Source organism: Phodopus roborovskii, unplaced genomic scaffold (assembly GCF_943737965.1).
Source record: "Phodopus roborovskii unplaced genomic scaffold, PHOROB, whole genome shotgun sequence".
In the NCBI taxonomy this organism is placed as follows: Eukaryota; Metazoa; Chordata; class Mammalia; order Rodentia; family Cricetidae; genus Phodopus; species Phodopus roborovskii.
The window spans coordinates 4,974,404-4,989,556 of NW_026126618.1; the positions used below are offsets into that span (position 1 = coordinate 4,974,404).

General features: G+C 45.0%; 1 protein-coding gene across 3 annotated transcripts in view; it reads left to right on the forward strand.

Moving 5' to 3' along the window:
• Ntn4 (netrin 4) overlaps window positions 1-15,153 on the forward strand; it is a 94,870-nt gene that overhangs the window by 24,997 nt on the left and 54,720 nt on the right. For 2 of the 3 annotated variants that reach the window (XM_051206283.1, XM_051206284.1), the window contains exon 3: window positions 7,815-8,093. The exons of the other annotated variant lie outside the window; for it this stretch is intronic. In XM_051206283.1, coding sequence (XP_051062240.1) covers window positions 7,815-8,093 — 279 coding nt within the window. The remainder of the gene's footprint in view (window positions 1-7,814; window positions 8,094-15,153) is intronic. 3 annotated transcript variants of the gene reach the window in all.

The following is a 15,153-nucleotide window of genomic DNA, read 5'->3' on the forward strand; positions in this document are numbered from 1 at the left end:
CCAGAATCCATTGTCAAGCCTGACTGTGAGTTTTTCACAGATACTATCAGTAGTATGTGCTAAGCTTTGCTTGTACAAGCAGATTAAGTCTTTTGTGTCATAGAGCTCCCAGCCTAGAAAGGAATACAGACAAACAAATTAAAAAAAAAAAAAAAAAAAAAAAAAAGCATGGTAACTTCCAAGTCTGGAAGGAATAATGAGGACATCTAAGCTGGTGAAAAGGGACAATGAAATTTAACTTCCTGAATAAAATATAAAATGACATTCAAGATAACACCAGCAAGACAGTATGAGTTGGTCAAGTCACAGGGTGAGGATGACAGAGGAGTGTATTTCAGGTAAGGAACACCTTTGGAAAGGAGCTTTCTAGAAACGTAATGAGGTTCAATATGGAGGAGAAGGGCAGGGTAAAAACAAGGGGGTCATACGTGCATTCCCGTCACAGGGCAGGCAACTAGAAGCCCCTGTTGATCCAGGATGTGAGCCAAGTGTGCTCTTGAGAAAACAGGTCATCAGTATTGGAGCAATACACAGGTAGACAAACAGAATCTGAGAGGCTTCTCAGTAAGTCCTAGACATGGACTGGCATTCACCAATTGGTCTGTGTGAAAAGCAAGATCCCCAGGGAAATGCTAAGAGACAGTCAGTTTCATTTGTTAAGGGTGGTGATTTCTTTTCTAGGTATCTCTACATCTACTACTTTTGTTAAAAAAAAAAAAAAAAGAAAAGAAAAAGAAGAAGCTTCCAGCTTCCTTGTGTGCCAACTAGGGATGGGCATCGTCACTTTTCCCAAGAGTACAATCAATCCCAGCCATTATCGGGATCACAAGTAGAAGTCAGACATAGCATATATAATGTTTTCTAGTTTCATAGATTAAATTCAACTTAGACCAGGAATGACTAGCTACAAAGTGGGATTAGTTTGGAAAACCCTGAAGTGGGAGGCTGAAATCCTGGGTTCTGGTCCTAACTGTCACCAACCTGCCCACTGATGTTGTAAATCACTGAGCCTGGCAGGACTGGACCCCTGATCCTATGGGTTCTTCTTCAGCTTGAGCCCTTTGACTCTAAGTGCTGAGTAAAGGAAATGCTAGGACTCCATATTTATTGGGGAACGTGGGGCATTTGGTTTCCCCCACCCCTGTTTTTATTCTGCTCCTCTGTTGTTTCTTGTCACTCCTTTGGGTTCTGTTCTTCTTTGAAGATATGAAGAGGGGGCCCTTTCATCACTCAAAAACCGTAAATATGCCCTTGAAACACGCAAAGAGGCTTTTGTGTACTTACAACTGGAGGTTATTATCGGACAAGCAAGTCACTTGAGTGCACGGCATTCCTCCGGCCGCCCCACTGAGAGCTTTACTGGGTTGTATTGCTCTATCTCAGCAGATAAGACTCTCCCACTTTAAAAGGTGGGCTATCTGATGGAGCAGGGTGCCTAATGCTCCAGGGCTGTAAGCAAAAGGATTCTGGAGCTGCCCAGAAGTCAGACATACTTCTCCAAGACAAGTAGGTGCTTCGCTTAAAGTGTTACAGTCAAGGACAAATGTTCTAAAATTAAACCAACCAGCTGTTCTACTGCAGACGCCCACATGTCAATTATGCCGTCCTCTCCTTATCTGGCCTTAAAAGAATTCCTACTCTCTGCAAGGCTTTTGAAAAGCCTGAATCTTCACAGACTTTTCCAGGGAACCCTGGCCATGAAGGCGGAACCGGTTATGGAGCATACTAGAGCACAGAGCGTGTGCTCTTTGCATTTTTCAGTTGGATGCCAAACCCTTTAACTTTGACGATGGCGGCAACTGGCTTCAGATGTCAAGGGGCTGTAGCCTTCATTGTTGACATTAAAGAATATTAAAGACTGTGTGTGTGGATGGAGAGACGACTCCTGGACTAACAATGTAGCTCTATAAGAGGGCCCAAGTTCAGCTCCAAGTACCGACCATATCAGGCTGCCCCCGGGGAATCTGGTATTTCTGGCCTTCACAGGTATCTATCTGTACTCAAGTGCACATATATACCCACATACACACACATGACCAAAAATACGATGAATCTTCTTGAAGGAGGAGGAGAAGAAGATGACAATAAGCTGGGCGGTGGTGGCACATGTCTTTAATCCCAGCACTTGAAAGGCAGAGGCAGGCAGATCTTTGTGAGTTCAAAGTCAGCCTGGACTACAGAGTTAGTTCCAGGACAGCCAAGGTTACTTGAATAGACCCTAGCTCAAAACAAAAACAAAATAGTTTTTCATGTCTTTTTTATTTACTAACTGCAACCATACACACAGCTTTATTCTAGAGCTTTCCACTGAGTATGATGGCATATGCCTGTGATCCCACCTTCTGGGAGGCTGAAACAGGAAGAAGACTGTTACCCACAGCCAGTCTGAGCTACATAGTAAAATCTTATCCTGAAAGCCAAAAACCCACCATCACTACTACAACAACAAACAAAACACTTTTCAGTATGTCATTTCTATCAATTCATACAGGAAAATAAGGTGTTAGTTCACACGCAGTTTTATAATTGTATTTTAATGAAAGTTAAATTGCCTTGGGTTTTATCCGTCATTTTTCAGCCAGGATGGATACTTCACCCTTACTGAAAACAACTAAATGCCAGAAAAGATTTGTGAAATGACAGTTTCGAGGCATTGGGACGTCAGGCAGAAGATAATGATGCTTGGGTCTGGTCCCTAGACTGCTTCTCTTACTATAGAGAAAGTGACTGGGTACCATTGCAGGAAGGGCAAACACAGATGGAGCTAAAGGACCCTCTGAGTTAAGAACTTATGAGAAATAAAAAAGGACTGTGAGACTCTGAGAAGGTCAAAGCAACGAGACCTTATAAGGAAGGAGTTCCTATAGCTGGTAGTTTTTATGCATTTTGCCTGGCCCCACAGCCAATTATAAAATAACACTCTGATGAAGCGTGGGGAAAAAGACTCACTGGGACTCAGTATAGGTTAAGTGAGGTTTATTCGGGGAGAATTCACTTACACATGAAACAGATGACTGCCATGGGTTCCCTTTCCATGGATGCCATGCGGATGCTCTCCACAACTAGACCTAGCTAGAGAGCTAGCTGGGGTCTGGGCACCCACACCTAGCCTTCCCTGTCACGTCCACACCTGTGCCCACGCCCAAATGGGGGAAAGTCTCACAGTACCAGCCTCAGGTTCTATGCTAAGAAACTGCTGTGAGTCCAGCAAGTGAACCCCGGAGTAAGCAGGAGCGGAGAACAGAAGCGGGAAGTCAGGAAAGCAGTGGCGACCTCGGTAGAGACAAAAGCTGCTTCTTTGAGAACATGACCTTTAGATTCCACTGAGAAGAAATGCAACAATGACCCCAAAGCATCCTTGCTCCTCCACAAACAGGGAAGCACACCAAAGACCTCATATTTCTATGTCTGAGGGCTTACTCATCTCCACCTCATTCTTCTTATAAATACAAAAATCACAGGTGGTGGCGCATGCCTTTAATCCCAGCTCTCGGGAGGCAGAGGCAGAGGCAGGAGGATCACTGTGAGTTCAAGGCCAGCCTGGTCTACAAAGCTAGGTCCAGGAAAACCAGGGCTATACAGAGAAAACCCATCTTGAGAAATGGGAGTGGGGGTAGGGGGTACGATCCATCAAGCCCAGGGATTGGATAGGAGAGGATCCAAGATTCATTCAGAAGGGCAGATATTTTTAAATTATGCGTCTTCTTTGCCCCATTGATTTTACTTTTGGAAGTTAGGGAAATACCAAGTACATCCACATTTCACTTACAGTGTTCATTGTATTTGGTTACATGGAGAAGGAAACCGCCTCATTGCCTAACAATAGCAGCCTAGCTAAATAAATTATGTCATTCACGCAATGGTTTGCTAAGCAGGTTGGTTCTGGTGTTTTTTTTTTTTTTTTTTAACTGTGTGGCAATGTTTCTTACTCTCTCTTCTGCATCAGAATTACCTAGAGGGCCCACTGAAACAGAGTGCTCAGCCAAGCTTGTAGAGTCCCTGATTTAGTTGACCCGAGATAGGGCTCAAGAATCTGCTTTTCTAAAAAGTTCCCCAAGAGTGCTGTAGATCCAAGGACTACTCTTTCAGAACGACTGACGTAGGAGAGGCATATTTCTTGAATTGGAAGAATACTCGCCAATTGTACAGAATTGTCAGCAATCTGTACAGGAGTTTAGGGGGAAAGACACTACCAAGTTAATATTCCTGGCTGTCTGGGTACTTAACTGCCTTCGAAAGTATGAATGGAACTTCTCTGTAATGAGCAGAATGTCAGTCACTCAAACACAATAAAAATCACTTTATTTAAGGAGAAAGAATCGCGAGGCACCGGGCATCGGCCCTAACAGGCTTCATCTCCATCAGTGTGCTTGTTGGGGGTGTGTTCGAGAGCAACTGGAGGCAGATCAATGACAGATCAAGCCCCAGGCACCTCCTGCTCTCCATGGGGACAAAAAAGAAGAGGCTTCTGGGAGATGGAGGGCTTCCACAGTGCCTTATTCTTGTCTGTAGTGGCACACAGGCTTCTTCTGGGTGGGACCCAAGGGCCACCTGCCAGGACTTTGCAGCATCTGGATTGGCGTACATTTTGTTTCCTGATGTAGGCTAGATCCCCTTCCCAGAGTATCAGATGAAGGCGCCTCCTCTCTGGAAAAAAAAGACTTCATGGTTTAAATTCCCCGTTGGCTTTTGTGTCTGTGGCACTCGGCTGTCTCCTTCCCGGCATGCAGCCTCAGGGGTCATGATGTCCCTTCCCTGCTGATACCAGCGTGCCAACTGTGGTGTTATGCACACCCAGCACAGAGCCACCATTCAGCATCCCAGGGCTGGGCTCAGGAAGCAAAAGGGCCTTTAGTCTCCCCAAACCTTGACGGATCTTCCTCCCCGACTCACAGGGTGAGAGGGGTGGGGAGGCAGAGGGAGCCGGGGTAAATGTCAAGAATGTCAAGGGTAAGCACGTGACCGGAACAGAGCGCAAACAGCTGCCACCCATGTCCAGGAAAAGGAAGGGTGGGCAGACAGCACATCAAACAGGGTGGCTTCTCAGTGGGCAGTGCTAGGTCAGCACTGGCTCGTGCCACTCTATGCCTGCGTGAGGGGCTAACAGAGATGCCAGGGTCTTCTTCCTTTACGGCCCATGGTGGCTCCAGGTTTTCTGGGTTTTGTTTGTTAGGGGTCTCGGAAATATGAAGTGTGTTCTGATTTGTGTCTTTAAGAAGCAAACTCATGACTTCTACGATGACTCCCAACTTTGACATAGTATTTGCTGGAAAACTTGATTCCTTGCTGTATCACTTCCCACCAGCTTTGCATGTGGGTTAGAATGGACGAGAATATATTTGAGATAACACGTGTCTGGGTTTGAGGTGCTCAGAAGCGTGTGCACTGGTCAGCTAGTAACACAGCCTTCTTTTATTACTTCTGTGCCAAGTTCTTGCCTCTCCCGCTTTGGTACTGTGAAATTCAGCCCAGGCTCTACACGGGGGCTCCGGAGAGAAAGAGGGTGCTTACAGTCTCACCATTACTCAGGTGCAGAGGGGAGTTTTGTAATTCATTAGGCATTTACCAAAAATGCACTGAACACCTACAAGGTGCCAGGATGGCTCCTGTGATGCTGACTTAGACTAACCCCAGGAAGTTTGCGCTGTCCCCCAGGGAAGACAACAGATCGAAAAGAGCTGTAAGTAGACTGCCAGGTACTAAAGTGCTGTTTACTGTTAGTACCATAATTACGGCCAAGTACTAAGCACAGGTACTGTAAGTACTGCTTAAAGACCATAATCAGGCAGGGCCATTGAAGACACTTTTATTCTGAGGAAATTGGGTCTTTGGCAGTGTGGGGAGGGTGGTTAAGCCAGAGTGGGAGGTAGCTCAGCCTCCTCTTTTATACTGAAGACTCGTTCTGGCTACTGCCTTGCAGGCAGTGTTATATTTGATCAAGAGCAGCGCTGTCCTCACAGGCATGACAGTGAAGTCCTCAGAAGTTGATTTCTGCCTTTTCATGCTTTTGCTATAAAGTACATTTCTTTTTTTTTGGGGGGGGGTAGGGTGGGGAGTGATACATGGTTCCTCTGTGTAGACCAGGCTGTCCTAGAACTCGTTCCATAGACCAGGCAGGTGATCCACCCGCCTCTGCCTCCCAAGTACTGGGATTAAAGGCATGTGAGACACTATGCCTGGCCATTCCTTTTTTCCTCCCTCCCTCTCTCTCTCTCTCTCCTCTCTCTCTCTGTTTTCCAATGTTTATTTCCTTTATGAGCGTGAGTGTTTCGCTTCCATGTATATGTGTGCCCCACACACGTGTCCGGTGCTTGTGGGGTGCCGAAGAGAGCATCGGCTCCTGAAACCGGAGTTCCGGATGTTTGTGCGCTACCATGTGGGTGTTGAGAACTAATCTCAGGCTCTCTACTAGAGCAACAGGTACTCTTAACTGCTGCAGGCTTAAGAAAAAGTTACTTTTCAAAACAAGAGACAGAGAAAGTGACAGCAGGCCTGAGGACACACAGCTTCCCTGCCTGGCAGGTGAGCATGGGCAAGGCCCCTTGGCCTGATCAGAAACAAATTAAAACAGTAATTTTCTGTAAAGTCACTTGGATGCATTTTCCCTAAGCGGTAGCTTTTCCAAAGCCTACATTTGATCATTTTTGTACTACTTAGTTGTCCAAATATTTGCTTTTATTTATTGGTTTTTAAGTTCTCACAGCCCAAAAGATACTCAAGAATCTCAACATACATAATGCTCAAGATTGCTTAAGTTTTATCGTCGTTATAAAACTTGCATAATATGCACGCTTTTTAAATTCTATTTCACGTTACAATACTTCAGAGTCTCTTACATCCCTTGTTTCCATTGGCTGTGATGTCCTCTCTTACCAACCTTGCTCCTCCAGGTAACAGGCAAATTGGGGATTGGTTGCCACCCATGACCCCAGTACTGCAGAGACTCACGCATGGCCAAAGGTTTCCTCCCAGTAGCCAAAGTCGGCCCCTCTGAGCCTGCCTCCCTCCGGCTTCCTTCCCCAAACTTCAGGTCTGTGACCCCGACCAGAGAAGCAAGTCTTTACCCAGGAGCATCGTCAGGCGCCTTGATCAGGCACTCTTCTCCTTAATAAATGGCTTCTGACTCATTTCATAAATCAATCCCCCCCTCAAGGGCAGCACATTCAGTGTCTGTAGGGATATTCTTTTTTAAAGTGCCACAAAATGTGGAATTGAGTTCCAGACAAGGAAAACCACAAGTGTTTGTAGAATAGCAGTAATGGCCCCAATTGTTAATCAATTAGTCTCTGAAGGGGTTAAGTTTCACTCAGAAATACAAGCTCCTGGATCGTGCATGGCTTTATAGCTGCCTCTTAACTGGCCCTCCTGTTTGACTTTTGACTATTTAGATATTTATTTACTGAAGTAGTAGGCATCCATCAAACCCAGGGCCTCCCCTGTGTTACCCACATGCCCTTATTTATTATGGGTACAAACTGGGCACTGGGAAGTGATGTTATCTTTTTAGAACATGCAATGTCTCAGATGGGGTATCTAGCCACACATCCATATTGGCTCCCTGCAGTGCAAGTCACCCCAAGAGCCACGTCTCTGTTGGTTATTCACTATGTAATTCCGTACCCCAACAGGAGGCACACCTGTTCCTTAGAATAACAGGGCGGCTCTTCTCCAGGTGTGATCAAGGTCTAAAAGCCTCAGGTTATCTTATCAGTCACAGATAACCAAAGGTGTAAATCACACTGGGGCTCCAGTGGGCAAACAACACAGGGCTTGTACACAGCCTGTACACACATGGCGTTTTCTTCTCTTTACAGGTTATTTTCAGAGCTCTGTCACCACCGTATGACACAGAAAACCCTTACGGTGCCAAAGTACAGGAGCAACTGAAGATCACCAGCCTCCGAGTGCAGCTGCTCAAGCGACAGCCCTGCCCTTGTCAGGGAAATGACTTGAACATGAAGCCTCAACATTCTACACACTATGCAATCTATGATTTCATTGTCAAGGGCAGCTGCTTCTGCAATGGCCACGCTGATCAGTGTGTGCCTGTTGATGGCTTCAGACCGGTCAAGGCCCCAGGAGCATTCCATGTGGTAGGTAAAAAGAAACAAAACAAAAAACAAACAAACAAACAAAAAATTAGAAGTTATCTTCGGCTCTGGGGACTATGGTCTAAGTTCCCTGAGCTGATATCTGCCTAATAGTGTTTATTTCCTCCTTGATATCCATCCCTCCACTCCCTACTCAACCACAAAGTGCTATTAACTTGTTTTTGAAAACTTCAATTTTGGAATTACAGTCAAGTATGATAACTAGATTCCTTGGGAAATATCAATGGCAGGTTTGTTTGTTTGTTTTTGTGACGTGACCTTTGAACCTGAAGTGTGATGTGAGCAATATTGAAAAGGTGGCATAGTCATATTTACAGCGTTATAACACAGAAGCCACCATTGGCTACGGTAAATAGGGACCACTGTTGCGATTCTGGAGTGAGGGAAACAGATACTTCAACATCTGTCTGGTGGGTTTGCTGTCCATCAGTAGGACGAATGGCAATTCCCTGTGAGAAGCATCCTGAACTCCCTTTCACCCGAAGCCAGAGCTACCCTCTCCCACTGATGTGTTCTCAGAACTCAGACAAATGTCTTGCATCCATTTCCCTGCAAATGTCGTTGTGCTCTCCCGCAATGCTGCCCATCGCCCTTTGAGACTGTAACTTCCTGAAACCAGGGGATGTGTTTTCAGGATAGCCATATCCTCAAGACCCAGGGTTACCTGAGCTACAAGCAGGTGCACAGTAAGTGAATATTAGAACACAGAAGAAGATTTAAAAGAAAAAAAGTATCAGCATTGGTTGCTTTCCCTATCCACCAAAACAGGAAAGGTCTCAGACATCAAGTACTTCAGAAATATGGGGGGAAATTAGGAAGAAAGGAAGGAAGGAAGGAAGGAAGGAAGGAAGGAAGAGAAAACTAGGAAAACACTCTTAATTCTTTTTTTTTTAAACTTAACATTTTCCTTTTCCTTTTTGAAATTAATTTGTAGCTAGCATACAAAGTAACAGATTTCGCTGTGTTATTTTCACCCCTGCATGTCATCATACTTTGGGCTTACTCAGACCCTACCCTCCATCTACCCCTCCTCAGCTCTTGCTGTCTCCCTAGAAACCCTTTTCCTGTCAAGTCATTCTATTTACCCTTCTCTTTAGAACTTTTTCTTCCCAAATTGTACCCTTTCTGCTATTCTGTCCTACACACACACACACACACACACACACACACTCACACACACACACACACACACACACACACGCATACCTATATATCTAAACCTAGATTCTGCACATGAGAGAAGATATGTGCTACCTTTATGAGTGTGGATTACTTTATTTAACAGAATGATCTTCCATCCACTTCCTTGCAACTGTCACGATCTCATCCTTTAGAGCCCAGTACAATTCTACAGAGTTTGTGCATCTCATTACCCAGCCAGCTGCTGACGGTCATCCAGGCTGGTCTCCTGGATAGTCACATCCTACATGCACGCAATTTTTTAATTACACATCCCCAAGCAAAGCAAAAGAAATAACAGCAGCAACGACAAGAAAAAACAGAAGAAGTTTACATTAAGAAGGCTTGAGTAACTTGGGCACGCTGGTATACACTTATAATCCCAGCTCTCAGGAGACTGAGCCAGGAATACTGCAAATTCAAGGTCAGCCTGGGCTACATACACATCAAGACCTTGTCCCAAAACAAAACAACTCCAAGTGTCTACAGTACATCACTTAAAGGGTAGATTCTACAGTTTCTTTTTTAATCCTGGTCCTGAGGCTGGACAGATCATGAACTGGTTACCCAGCATGATACTATATGCTAATAGGGCTGAGTTGCTAGGGTAACTCATAAGAACAGGAGAGAGGCCAGAGAACAATTACCTCTAAAAGGGAGTTTAGTGCTCCCCAAATTAAAAAGAAAGATGTGCAGCTTCCACGTAGCCAGTAGCTACTAGTTTCTAGGCACCAAGAGACCTTTGAAATAGTACTGCTGCAGATAAAGAGAGGAATGATTTTGTGCATCTCAGTTAATTTTGTTGCAGTATGGTTCAAATAGAAATGGCTGAGATACTCCAGACACAAGTAACTACTCCAGCAGGCATGCCCAGTATTTTGACTTCTCTCAACCAAATGTTGTCATCTACAAAGGTCATACTTGAGACCTGCACAGTCAAGTCACATGACATAGGGAAAAGCTCATGATGTTATAAGTACCCGTTGACTTGTGTGCTGGACCACATTTATAGGTCTAGCAGAATGCAGGCTGCCTGTGGGCTGCATGGTGGACATTTGTCAGCCAGAAAGCTCACGTGAGGAAGAGTGCGCGCACATCTTGGTGAGTTAGGGAAAGATGCACGGGCCTTTTGTTCCCTCAAGCTGTCTTGTCCTCCAAGCCATGCTGGACTACTTCCCAGCAGAGTCCTGAGCAAAAGGGCAGACATAAGCCTGGAGGGCCCCAGCACACGGCACAGAGAGGGCACTCAATGAGTATTTGTGGAAAGGACAACCTTTCAAATAATGAGGACCCCTCCCCAACCACACTAAGTTGCTAGAGCAGAGCATTGGTGAGCATGTATTTGAAAGCAGTTATTTCCTTTTCTTTTAAATAGGTCATCCGGCTGTAAACAGTCAAAGATGTAGCAATCCTTCCTCAAAAAAAAACAAAAACCTTCTACAAGTTTTTCTTCATTCTGTTAGAACCCATAAGGGAAAATTTACTCAAACTTAACCAATTTTTTTAAATATAGAAACCTGAAAGTCAAGTTATTCTAGACAATATTCTGTCGCCCAGAGAATTATCACGCAATAAAGGAGAGCTGGGGAGATAGTGAGCTTCTGTCCATGTCAGAAGGACAGCCACGTGAGAAGCCCAATCCTATAGGAAGATCCTGTGGAATGGATGTCTCCTGGCTCATCTCGGGCTACTCTGAAGTTGAAATCAATTTCATTTAAAAATAGTCCTGGTTTCTGGCATCTCTGCAGGTAGTCCATTGTGCCTGAACTAAGCGTGTACCTGACTGAACCAGGGCAGGTCAAGCCAAACCTGGAGCTAGCACCAGCAGAGGGAAGAAGCCAAGACAAGCGGCCAAGGCTGTCAGTTGTCGGGAATCCAGCTTCCCAAGGGGCCCAGCCCTGTCTTTAAACAGGAAAACCCATGACTGTTTGGCACTGAAATGGTTAGATGCATGCTTGAAGGCAATTTCATTTTATTTTTCTGGATTTGTGAAGAGCTGGTGGTACAGGCTGAGTGTCCCTTACCTGAGATACTTGAAACTAGGAATACTTGAGATTTTTGGATAGTTCACATATACACAGTAAGATTTTCCTGGGAATGGTCTGAATCCATTTATGTTCAGTGTGGACCTTATACACAGAGGGTGATGATAACTGTATAGGATAGTTACTGTGCACCCATGTTTAGGCTCTGACCCATCACATAGGTCAAGTTTGGAATTTTGTTCTTGTGCTATCTTAACAGTGCCCACAAAGTCCTGGATTTGGGACTTCAGAATGTTGGATTAGGGGTGTTTTAATTGTTTTGAATTTGGAAGTTGGGGCTCAGGAAATGGCTCAACTGCCAAAATGTTTGCTGAGTAAGCAAGAGCTTGTATCCCTAGAGTCCACGTAAGAAGCCAGGCGTGGCAGCACATGTCTGTGACCCCACGGGCCAGGCGACCCAGCTGAATGGCTGAGCTCCAGGTTCAGTGAGAGACTGAAAAGTAAGGCAGAATGGGGAAGACATCCGATGTTGACCTCTGACCTCCACATACCTGCACATACATGTGCACACAGAAACACTTACAACACACACGTACAAATCCTAAACCTGGACAAGGCTGCCTCTTTCGATTTGCTGAGTTCAAGGTCTTAGATTGCTTAGCAAAGCAAAGGACACATTAGAAGGAAAATCCTTGACCTCCGTAGCACATGCAATGGTCAAATGTCATTCCATGTGTGCGCATTAGACAACACTATTGTATGAATTTGACCTCTAATAGCTGGATTAGTAACTAATGGCTTCAGAGTGATGTCTGGCCTCTTAAGAAATGCTATCCTTTGATCGGTCACTTCATCATAGGTATGTTCATAGAAGTGTGACTCTTTGCAGCAGCCATTTTTTTTCTCTTTAGGAGTAGCTCTTGAAGTATAGTTCCTGAAACAGCACCATCCGAATTTCCCAGTTGTTCCAATCTTTAGACGCTATCCCAGAGTGACTGAATCGGGAACCCTGGACTCTGTTGAACGAGTCTTCCAGGTACTCAGGGCATTTCAGACTGAGGTGATGGTTTAAAAGCTATGATTTATGTACAACGAACAGAGAACCTGGGAATCCCTCTAACGAAGTCTGGTTTTCTAGACTAGAATTCTTTTTCATTAAGATTTTTAAATTTTAGATTTCTTTTTCTTCATTTCACATGCATGAATGTTTGCCCTGCATACATCCGCATGGGGGCTGTATGGATGCTAGGACTCACCCCTCCACCCCCATCCCCAGTCTTCTCCAAGTGCAACAGATGCTCTCCACAGCTGAGGCTCTCTCCAGCCCCAGGCTAGAATTCTTAATGGGTGATGGCAGTGACTCAGGGAAGCTGATGCAAATGACTCCTGTCCTGTTTTCCTAAGCTATCTAAGACTGTAGTGTCCTTGCGTGGTCTTTGGAAGGGAGATTCCAGTAGGCAGCTCTGTGTCTTTCAAAAATACCACCTCCTCCCTCTTCCCAGATGCACTCCATCCAGCTTTTACCAGCTGCATTTCCCTCAGCAATTCCGTTTCTCTGGAAGGCAGAGCATCGCAGGAGCAGAGCAGAGTGCCTGCCAGACATGGCGATGACTCATCACGGTATGCACTAAATCCTCATTCTCACTGAACCTCAGCTCCCATATACAATAAGGGTAACCTCTGCTCCCCTAGTTCCTGTGCGGATTAAAAAGTATGAGGTTTCAGGCTTGGTGATACATGTGTGTGTTCCCAGCCCTCAGGAGCCTGTGGCAGGAGGATCCCAAGTTTGAGGCCAGGCTTGACTACGTCCTGAGTGCTGGCTCAGGAAACTGAACGTAAACCACAATGGCTAGGGTAAACACTACTGTCTTCACTGCTCCTGTCCTGAGCTCAGCCACCTCTACTGCTTTGCCCTCGCAGTTACAACACAAAATAAATCAAAGCTTATGTGCTCCTGGGCATGTTTACAAGGCTAGGGGGTTTGCGACTCCAGAAACAGTACTTTGACTCCAGCCTGCCGAGAGCCCAGAAATTACGTGAGGGGAAGAACCTACTGTTTCTTCCCTTTGCAGCTGTGGAGGAACTCATTTAGTTCCTGGTTTGCTTGTCTTCCCCCCCCCCCCCCCCAGCAGCTGGTGATTTTACCGCTGCTGGATGATGGATGGCAATGAAAAGGAACTGGAATTTTTGTTGTTGTTGTTGTTTTTAACTGAAATATCCAATCCACTGGATAACACCAGAGACCTCTGAGTGCCATGGAGACTTATTTAAATGCCTCCAGCTATTCTTGTTTAGGTGGATTTATACTTCATAATGAGAAACGCATTTAAAAAGAGGGTCAGAATTTTGACTGCTGTATTCTAAATTTAAGACTCAATCCTGAGATTTGGGTAACCACAGCAGCTGGGTTTGTGGGTAAGATCACCTAAGTCACCTGGCTGTGTGAGGCATGTTTGAGAATCCTTCAATTTTTTTTTGGGAGGGGGTTGGTTTTTGAGACACAATTTCTCTGTGTAGCCCTAGCTATTGTGGAACTCGCTCTGTAGACCAGGCTGGCAAACTCAGAGATCTGCCTGCCTCTGCCTCCTGAGTGCCAGGATTAAAGGCGTTCGCCTCCACAGCCCAGCAATAGTTTTTCATTTGTTTTTTTCTTTTTGCAACTGAATATGAATACACTTATCTATGTTTGTACAACTCAAGTATCATAAATACAGAACAGATTTAAGTTCATAGTTCCACCTTCTTTCCAAAATTTCCTGTGTTATAAATAAGTCAGAAATATCATCAGGAGAGATGACTCAGGGGTTAAGTGCACTGGCTGTCATCCAGGAACCTGGGTTCTATCTGACCATCTACATGGCTGCTTAAAACAGCCTATAACTCCAATCCCAGGGGATCCAATACCTTCACGGGGCCTCTGCAGGCACCAGACACACACACAAGGTGCACACATACATGTATGTAAGCAAGACACTCGTACACGTAAGATGGAAAGAAAAAAAAGAAAATGCTGTCTGTGAGATATATTATCAGAGAATTAATCTTTAAGGTCTGTGGGAAAGGACAGAAAGTTTAAAACAATGTTACTAAATGAGATAAATGAGTTGAGATTTTAAAATCTTTTTCTACAGTAGGATACATATCCATATTTGGAAGTGAACATCTGTAAGTTAGTTTTAGATCTTAGCATAGGGAAAAAAAAAAAAAAACCAAACTATCATGGACTATAAATACCCATAACCACCGCTTATTGAGTGCTGCGGTGTAGCAAGTCTTGGGCTATCATGCTACAAAAGCCACTGAATTTAATCTTCACGACAGCTATATAATGTGTCTTTTTTTTTCACAGAAGAGGAACTAAAGCATGGTAATGTGTTCTGGCTTCCCAAGAGCTACTAAGGGGATGGCCACACTAAAGTCACCTGTCAGACTCAAAAATCTCATTCTCAAATTGTTATCCTGTGAAAGGCATAAATCCAACTAGGGTTACCTGGCTAAGAACAGAGAGAAGAGGGGAGGAAGGGAGAGGGGAAAAGATGATGATGATGGGTGGCAACAATGCTCTGTGAAATCTGAACCCAGCAAGGACGCACAGAGTAGAGAGGTTAAGAATCTATAAAGCTCCTGACAGCCATGGTCTCTCTGTAGCTCTGGCTGTCCTGGAACTCACTCTGTGAACCAGGCTGGCCTCGAACTCACAGAGATCCACCTGCCTCTGCCACCTGAACGGTGGGACCAAAGGAGTGTGCCACCACTGCCTGGCATGCTTGACACATTTTTATAGTACTCTGGAGATGGAGTCCAAGCACGAAGAGGACTTTCCTTCCTGAGGGCATGGTCACAGAGCAGTTACAGACCGGGGCTCTTTGCATTGTCCC